Source organism: Caretta caretta, chromosome 1 (genome assembly GCF_965140235.1).
Source record: "Caretta caretta isolate rCarCar2 chromosome 1, rCarCar1.hap1, whole genome shotgun sequence".
Classification (NCBI taxonomy): Eukaryota; Metazoa; Chordata; order Testudines; family Cheloniidae; genus Caretta; species Caretta caretta.
This window is the reverse complement of record NC_134206.1, coordinates 217,692,882-217,702,364: the sequence shown is the minus strand read 5'-3', so window position 1 is coordinate 217,702,364 and position 9,483 is coordinate 217,692,882. Positions and strand designations below refer to the sequence as shown.

General features: G+C 48.3%; 1 protein-coding gene and 1 long non-coding RNA gene across 2 annotated transcripts; one reads left to right on the top strand and one right to left on the bottom strand.

Annotated features, from left to right (window-relative positions):
* The first annotated feature begins 213 nt into the window (after positions 1-213).
* Positions 214-3,474, top strand: LOC142069417 (uncharacterized). Its single transcript, XR_012665240.1, has 3 exons — positions 214-267; positions 397-2,082; positions 2,856-3,474. It is a non-coding gene; the product is annotated as an uncharacterized LOC142069417 (long non-coding RNA).
* A 1,134-nt stretch (positions 3,475-4,608) lies between these two features.
* LOC142070971 (uncharacterized) lies at positions 4,609-9,240 on the bottom strand. Its single transcript, XM_075125073.1, has 4 exons — positions 8,953-9,240; positions 7,870-7,921; positions 5,718-7,322; positions 4,609-4,622 (listed from the first exon to the last, which is right to left on the bottom strand). The coding sequence occupies exons 1-4, from the start codon at positions 9,085-9,087 to the stop codon at positions 4,609-4,611; spliced, it is 1,806 nt and encodes a 601-aa protein (XP_074981174.1). The 5' UTR covers positions 9,088-9,240.
* Between the last annotated feature and the right edge of the window lie 243 nt (positions 9,241-9,483).

Sequence of the window (9,483 nt, the reverse complement as noted above, 5' to 3'; positions counted from 1 at the left end):
GTGCATCATAATATCACGCAGAAAGTCCTCCTTATTTCTTCTTGGCCGCTTTCTAATTCTCTGCAGCTGTTCAGCCGCCGATTAGAAAGAGGGAGGCTGGGCTCCCAAGGTCATCTCTGTGAAGTTGAAATGCAACATTTTACAGAAGCAGTATTGTTTGCAACACAGAGAACACTGATTCAGTGATTTAAAACACAGTACTCACACATCTGTCACTAACTGGCTGACCCCAGGCAAGCACACATGAGCCACAAGACCCCCAAAATGGTGAGTAGCCACAGGGGCAGGGTAAATCACTCTTCCCGAACCCTGCTGTACACTGGGCACATGGCTTTTGGGGAGAGCCAGCACTGTAGGGAGGCCTGATAATCATTCCTATCCCCACACTTTCCACAGGATGTGATCATTATGGAAGATATTTCACTGCTGACGGTGAGCAGGGAATCAAGGGAGGGTCTTCTCCAAGCCTGCAGCTTCTGTCCTGGCTCCTGTGCAGCTCACCTGTGTGCAGCAATGGTCCCCCCCGCCCCGTGATGGCACAGGAAGGTTACCGATAATGGGGCAAGAAACAAAGCAGCTCTGCTGAAGAACCTGTGGGAGCGGGCTGCCCAGTATCTCCATGAGAGTTTCCTGGAGATCTCTGAGGGAGATTCCCATGAAGTGAGGGAGACAATCATCAGCCTGTTCCACCGCTCAGACTTGCCATGCGGTGGGAGACAAGCCTGCTTTCTGCAACCCTTTTGCCCCCAACAATTCACTTCAGCGATTCCCAAAATCAGTTCCACTTACCAGGGGCCTCCTCTCCTGTTTGCGCTTCACCAAGTTCTGACTGCTGTGACTGGCTAGCCTCCTCCGGGGTAGAAAAGAGCTCCTGTCTGCATGCATCTCTGACATCGGAGACATCCTCCGCCTCTGGGTACCCCTCCACATCCTCGTCCAAGATTTCCTTCTCCTGGCTCGGTCCCCTCTCAATGGTCATGCAAGCCACCGAAGTATAAACAGTGATCTTCACAGTGGAGGTGGGGTCGTCACCGAGTATCGCGTCCAGCTCTTTGTAGAACTGTCAGCTCATGGACACAGCACCAGAGTGGCGGTTTGCCTCCCGCGCCTTGTGGTAGGCATTCCGCAGCTCCTTCACTTTGACCCTGCACTGCAGTGTGTCCCGGTCATGTCCCCTTTGTGTCATGCATTGTGAAATCTGTCTGTAGGTATCATAGTTCCTATGGCTGGAGCGCAGCTGGGACTGCACAGCCTCCTCTCCCCAAATGCCAGCAGCTCGGCATTGCTCCAAGTGGGGGATCGCCTGGTGCGTGGAGCAGGCCTGGCCGCCTGGAGAGATGCGCTGAGACCACTGCACGCATCGCCGAGCAAACAGGAAGGGGGCTTTCAGAATTCCCAAGGAATTTAAGGGGTGGGGATGACGGTTGGTCACCTGAGGGCAGGGCAGTAGAGTTCAAACTGATGACCAGAGAGGTGAGAAGAGGCATTGTGGGACACCTCCCGGAGCCCACTCACAGCGCTGTATCGACCACGGTGTGTTCACTGGCACCGTAGCACTGTGGCCCCAGCACAGAAAGCCGCACGCCTCTCGTCGGGGCGGGTTTTTAAAGCGCTACAACTGCGCAGATTCTGTGCACTAAGAGGCTTGGCAGTCTGGGCACCTTGGGAGTTACAGCGCAGAAAGCAGCTTCACTGCGCAGAAACTTGCCAGTGTAGACGGGGCCTAACTCCTGCAAGAGCCAAGCACGTCAGGAGGATGTGATAAATGAAGCAAGCTCCCTTTTATGGACACCCAGCCAGCCAGTTAGCTATAGAGTCCCTCTCGGTAGCTGTTTTCTACTTTCTTTACCTGTAAAGGGTTAAAAAAGTCCAGGTAAAAGGAAGGGAATAGGCACCTGACCAAAAGAGCCAATGGGAAGGCTAAAACTTTGTAAAATTGGGGAAAAAGCTTTCCCTTTGTGTGCTGTTGTTCTTCTCCGGGAAAGAGGGGAACAGGGAGCAGTTATGCTGTGAGAAGCTGAAGGCCAGATATAAAAATCATCAGATCATATCTAGAACGACTTATTTAACAAACCAGATTTTGTAAGTAAATGAGGAATGTTTAGCAAGATGTGATTAGGTTTATTTCTGTTTAGTTCTTGTTGGCTTGTGGACTCCTCTGTGCTAACCCCAAATGCTTTTGTTTTGCTTGTAACCTTTAAGCTGGACCTTAAGAAGGGAATTCTTGATGTTTAATTTTTGTAAGTGGGTTTTTTAAATCTAACAAAAGCCTAAGTTCCAGGTGTATTTTCTTTCTTTTTGTTTTTAATAAAATGTACTTTTTTTTTAAGAACAGGATTGGATTTTTGATGTCCTAAGAGGTTTGTGCAGATGTTTAATTAGCTGGGGGCAACAGCTAATTTCCTTTGTTTTCTTTCTCAGCTCGTGTGTGTGTGTGTGTATGTGAGAAAGGGCTTGAAAGTACCCCACAGAAAGAAATTCCCAAGTGCGCCTTCCTGGGTTCCAATGGGTTTTGCATTTGGGTGGTAACAGCATCTACCCATCCAAGGTCAGAGAGAAGCTGTAGCCTTGGGAGTTTAATACAAGCCTGGAGTGGCCAGCATTAATTTTTAAAATCCCTGCGAGCCCCCACCTTCTGCACTCGAAGGGCCAAAGTGGGGAATCAGCCTTGACAGCTGATCAAATCAGCCTTGACAGCTGATCAAATAGTTTTCTAATGAAAAAAATATCCATCATTATTGCTGTTTTGAAGACAGCAAATTTCAAAGAAGTTTCCTTTTTGTGAAAAAAATCCAAATAGAAAAATTGTCTTTTTTAATATTTATTTTCAAATATTTGATCTCTCCCTTCCGCAGGGATGATTTGAGAGGGATGAAGCCTGAGAGCATCTTGCTATCAACAATGGCCATGCTGGAGCTATGGCGCTTCCCAGCATAACTGAAACCAGAGAGACTGGATCAGTCTGGACCACAAGTGAGGAGGAAACACGATACATTCTGCTCCAGAGCACGAATAGCCTGTGAAGACTTTTCTGATTTACCTGTTCCATTGTGATTACTTAATTACATCACGGAGAGAGAGAGGGTAGCAAAGGGCCCCCTGGAGCGATAGGCCATGAGAGGAGGCCTCTTAATACAGTACCTGGTTTCTACAGTGCTGGGTGCTCTATAAACATCTAGAAACAGAAAGGGTGTTTCCATGAAGCATGGTAAGTTTCATGCAGGATGAGGGATCTAATGTTCCAGGTGTTTGACTCGGACCATAGTACAGGGACCTGATACAAAATTATTGGACTTGGTTATCTTGGGGCCACTGAATACAAATCACATTTGCAGACAGTTCCCAGCATCAGGAACAGGCAACAGGAGTCTCAGCAGGAGGAAGTGCTTCAGGGGACTCAGGTGTCACAGGGTTGTGGCTGGAGTAGGGTGGCCATATTTCCCAAACGGAAAACAGGACACTGCATGGGGCTGGCGCAAGCTGCTCTCCTGAGCCACCCTCCCTGTGCAGGGCCGGGGCCGCTGCTCGCTGAAGCCCTGCCTGCCCCCTGTACGAGGCTGTTGCTGCTTACTTGAGTCCTTTCTGCCCCCATGTGAGGCTGTTGCTGGGCGCTGGAGCCTTGCCTACCCCCTACCTGAGCCCTGCCTCTCCCCCTGTGCAGGGCTACCATTGCCCCTTCCCCCCCACCACCGCACCACAAGAGCAAATGGGACAAATGCCCACTTTTGCCAAAAAAGTCAGGACAGGGCTTAAAAAAGGGACTATGCTGTCCAAAATGGGACGTATGGTCCCCCTAGGCTGGAGAGAACCCAGTGTACTTACAATGGCTGCTGCAATGTGGCAACTGCCATGTAAATTATTCATTGGTCGTATGCATGTTGTGGTTTGTATTCATCTCTGTAACAACAAGGAGGCTAAAGGGGTGCAGGGAGCAAACGTGAATCAACCCCACTATAAAACAGCACTAACGCTGCACTCAGCTGTCAATGCGCCCTGCAGGGCATTGTTGGATGGAACCAGAAGTGCTTAGCTGTAGACCCTATACTGCTAACAGCTAGTGGCAATCTCCTTTAGCTCCAGTCATTGAGGCCTGGGGTTTATGGGGCAGGAGAAGCCAAGCCTTATGTGCACAGTCACAGTGCAGCCCTGACGGGCCATGCAGTGCAGCAGAGTGACAACAGGGACGTCTTTGGGTGCCACAGATTTGTTCTAATATTTATAATCAGTAATCCTGTTTTAAACCCCTATCCGCCCCCATTTCCCAGTTGGCTGATTCTTGTCATTCAGGGAGCTGGGGCAATGGTGGGAAGTGACCTGGCTGAAAGGAGCAGATCAAACTTTGCTGCAAGGCTGGTGTGCAGGAAGCATTCACTGTCTGCAGAGAGAGATTGAACCCAGATGTCCTGACAAACCCCAATCACTCCCATCCTGCATTTAACACAGTGGCAGTTCTCAAATGCCTTTCAGACAGATCTACCTCTATCCTTTATTTTTCACATCATTAATTCCGATCAGATTCATTTCTGACTCAAATACTACAGCACAGAGACTCCTCCAGGCAGATGGTTTATCTGCAATGGACACACAATCCATTGCTGTTAATGTCCCTCAAACCTCACTGCCTGGGAAAGAAGAAAACCATAGAGCTCAAGAGGGTGCAATTGGCACAGATTTCAACTGGAAATGCATGTACTTTTCTGAGCAGGATGATTGAAAAGGATGTTGCCATCATGGAGAAAACTTACAATGGAGTCAAATGTCTTGCTCTGGGCAGACAGCAGTGGAAAAAACGGTTTGCCTCATGTGCCACTAGGAGACTCTAAAGCTAGGAGGTGCTAAAGCTGGAAAACAAAGCTACGCCTCTGAGTGCAGAATTGGACTGAAGAGGCTTAGGACAAAGAGTTCCCTCCGAACGGTGAGGGAAACACAGGAACACCAGACATGAAGGAATGAAGGAGTGAATAAAGAATGAAACAAAAACTCTAAAAGAATAAAAGGAGTACTTGTGGCACCTTAGAGACCAACCAATTTATTTGAGCATGAGCTTTCGTGAGCTACAGCTCACTTCATCAGATGTATACCGTGGAAACTGCAGCAGACTTTATATATACACAGAGAATATGAAACAATACCTCCTCCCACCCCACTGTCCTGCTGGTAATAGCTTATCTAAAGTGATCATCAGGTGGGCCATTTCCAGCACAAATCCAGGTTTTCTCACCCTCCACCCCCCCACACAAATTCACTCTCCTGCTGGTGCTAGCCCATCCAAAGTGACAACTCTTTACATAATCAAGTCGGGCTATTTCCTGCACCAATCCAGGTTTTCTCACATCCCCCCCACCCCCATACACACACAAACTCACTCTCCTGCTGGTAATAGCTCATCTAAACTGACCACTCTCCAAGTTTAAATCCAAGTTAAACCAGAACATCTGGGGGGGGGGGGGGTAGGAAAAAACAAGAAGAAACAGGCTACCTTGCATAATGACTTAGCCACTCCCAGTCTCTATTTAAGCCTAAATTAATAGTATCCAATTTGCAAATGAATTCCAATTCAGCAGTTTCTCGCTGGAGTCTGGATTTGAAGTTTTTTTGTTTTAAGATAGCGACCTTCATGTCTGTGATTGCGTGACCAGAGAGATTGAAGTGTTCTCCGACTGGTTTATGAATGTTATAATTCTTGACATCTGATTTGTGTCCATTTATTCTTTTACGTAGAGACTGTCCAGTTTGACCAATGTACATGGCAGAGGGGCATTGCTGGCACATGATGGCATATATCACATTGGTGGATGTGCAGGTGAACGAGCCTCTGATAGTGTGGCTGATGTTATTAGGCCCTGTGATGGTGTCCCCTGAATAGATATGTGGGCACAATTGGCAACGGGCTTTGTTGCAAGGATAAGTTCCTGGGTTAGTGGTTCTGTTGTGTGGTATGTGGTTGTTGGTGAGTATTTGCTTCAGGTTGCGGGGCTGTCTGTAGGCAAGGACTGGCCTGTCTCCCAAGACTTGTGAGAGTGTTGGGTCATCCTTTAGGATAGGTTGTAGATCCTTAATAATGCGTTGGAGGGGTTTTAGTTGGGGGCTGAAGGTGACCGCTAGTGGCGTTCTGTTATTTTCTTTGTTAGGCCTGTCCTGTAGTAGGTAACTTCTGGGAACTCTTCTGGCTCTATCAATCTGTTTCTTTACTTCTGCAGGTGGGTATTGTAGTTGTAAGAAAGCTTGACAGAGATCTTGTAGGTGTTTGTCTCTGTCTGAGGGGTTGGAGCAAATGCGGTTGTATCGCAGAGCTTGGCTGTAGTCGATGGATCGTGTGGTGTGGTCAGGGTGAAAGCTGGAGGCATGCAGGTAGGAATAGCGGTCAGTAGGTTTCCGGTATAGGGTGGTGTTTATGTGGCCATTGTTTATTAGCACTGTAGTGTCCAGGAAGTGGATCTCTTGTGTGGACTGGACCAGGCTGAGGTTGGTGGTGGGATGGAAATTGTTGAAACCATGGTGGAATTCCTCAAGGGCTTCTTTTCCATGGGTCCAGATGATGAAGATGTCATCAATATAGCGCAAGTAGAGTAGGGGCTTTAGGGGACGAGAGCTGAGGAAGCGTTGTTCTAAATCAGCCATAAAAATGTTGGCATACTGTGGGGCCATGCGGGTACCCATAGCAGTGCCGCTGATCTGAAGGTATACATTGTCCCCAAATGTGAAATAGTTATGGGTAAGGACAAAGTCACAAAGTTCAGCCACCAGGTTAGCCGTGACATTATCGGGGATAGTGTTCTTGACGGCTTGTAGTCCATCTTTGTGTGGAATGTTGGTGTAGAGGGCTTCTACATCCATAGTAGCCAGGATGGTGTTATCAGGAAGATCACCGATGGATTGAAGTTTCCTCAGGAAGTCAGTGGTGTCTCGAAGGTAGCTGGGAGTGCTGGTAGCGTAGGGCCTGAGGAGGGAGTCTACATAGCCAGACAATCCTGCTGTCAGGGTGCCAATGCCTGAGATGATGGGGCGCCCAGGATTTCCAGGTTTATGGATCTTGGGTAGTAGATAGAATATCCCAGGTCGGGGTTCCAGGGGTGTGTCTGTGCGGATTTGATCTTGTGCTTTTTCAGGAAGTTTCTTGAGCAAATGCTGTAGTTGCTTTTGGTAACTCTCAGTGGGATCAGAGGGTAATGGCTTGTAGAAACTCGTGTTGGAGAGCTGCCGAGCAGCCTCTTGTTCATATTCCGACCTATTCATGATGACAACAGCACCTCCTTTGTCAGCCTTTTTGATTATGATGTCAGAGTTGTTTCTGAGGCTGTACACGGCTGTTCCTCTGAAATCTAAAAGAATAAAACATTGCAAAAGAAACAAAAGAATCAAAGAAAGAATGAATGTACCAAAGAATGAAAGAACAAAGAAGAGGCAGACACAAGAATGGTTCATTACTGGGTGGAGCTGCCCACAGTGAGGGGCAGTGGGCTAGGGATCTCTGAGCTGCACATAGACACAGCCATGGCCATTCACATACACTGTGTAATTCCCCGAAACATCAGGCAGGGCAGTCTGCTGGAGCAGCAGGCGGTTCTTGCTGTCCACTTGCAAGCTCCTTTTGAAGGATTTGCTGGAGTGGGTTTTCATGGAGTTTTGGATGTCCTTGGTCCTTAGTGTGGATGTAATATTAGTGGCAGTGCAACATAACAGGCGTTCACAGTGTTTTGCCAGAGAGTCCTAGGTACCAGCTCACACCCAAGGGTTTGTTTTACATGGGTGTATCTGAGCATATCATGTTAGCTGTGGACTGAGGGAGATGCTGCAAATTCCCTCCCTTTGCTGCCCTCGCTGCTGGTTCTAGTCTCAGTAGTACAGAATTTGGAGAGATGCCCTTACCTTTTATGCAGATGAGGGAACTCTGGGTCACCTCCTTTTCGATGTCTTCAGGCTGCTCAGCAGAGATGGGGGAAGACACAAGCAGACGTGACTTCATGAAATGCTAAGCATGGTGTTCTGGTCTACCCTGGCCTTGGTGCTCCCTATGGGGAATGGGGGACCACAATAATATACAGGCTTACGCACAGCAAGTGGCATTATGCTGGGAGAGGAGACTAGAAGAACTGGCTGTGAGGAACATCTGCCCATCGCTTAGCAGGAAGGGGTCAGGCATGCCCATTCTTCTGAGGCCAACCCCCTCCTGCTCTGTGGTTGGAGCTTGCAAGGTCCCCAACAGACCATGTTCATCACATTTACCAAACACTGGATTTCCTGAGGAGGAGGAGTCTTATTTGGGGTCCACCTTAGCTTTGTTGCCAGCTTTACTCATCCCCAGCTGAGCGGATTTCAGCACAGGTAGGAAAAATCCTAACTAGCTTCCAGCTATCGTTGGGATGAGATAGAAAGAATGTTCCCTCTTCTCAGGGGTCAGGGCTTTCTACCATGCTTCAACCAACAGGGGCTTGATCAGGGTGTCCTTCTGTCCTATCTCCAGCTCCTGGGATGTCCCACTCCCACAGGCTCCAGCATTTGGCTTCGTCTCATTTGGTGTCTTTCACGATACCTAAGATAATTGCCCATGTACCAAACCAGAGTGAGAGAGAGAATTAAATCCTGAGTCACTCAAACTAGTACTGGCTTCATGCTAAACTGATCAGACTCAGCCTTGGCAGAGAGATTTTCATCCAGAGGGCACTGCACAGGCATTACCTATCCTCGTCATGTGAGGAAGGGAATCTGAGCTCTTCAGCCAAGTAGGCAACGTCAAGGCCTACCAGCAATGTAGCTCCTAGCCCAGTCCAGACTGACAGAGTGGGGAGGGAGCTCTTGTGGCATCCAGCATGCTAAGAGTCAGTCACAGGTAAACAAATGGCACTGACAGGAGACTGGGGCACATACAACAAAGAGAGGGACAGAGCAGGTGACTGTGCGGGGTCAAGACAGAAAGAGAGGGAGCGTGAGCACCAGACACTCAGAGCTTACCCAAAACCGTAGGTGAAGTAGTCCAGATGTAGTTTCTCCTCTCACACAACCATTGTCACCCTTTGGGGAGAAGGGCTGGGCCTGGTAACCTGGGTACTGGCCAGCAAAGTATTGATCTGAGAGCAGGAGAGACATACTGGTGTGGTGCAGGCTTCATGTGACACAGGTGCTGCTGGAATGCAAACACATCCCACTATCAAGTGGTACCAGAACATCCTGCTATCGAGGATGGTACAGAAACATTCCCCAAGGATAACACGAACACACTGACCCCTCCTAAAAGATAAGGTCAGGATAACAGTATGTAATAAAGATGTTTTAATCAAACCAGCATGTACAAGGTGATGGGTAATAACTAGCCACATCAGGGGGCAGTAACTAACTATGCCAGAGGCAGTAAGTGACTTGTTTGTATCAGGGTATAAAAATGTATTGTAGAGAGAGAATCTTTGTCTGGTTTAGGGAGGAACGGAAAGTCCTGCCATTCACTGAGCTGGTCCATTGTTACGGGCAAATAAGTATTAGTGGTCC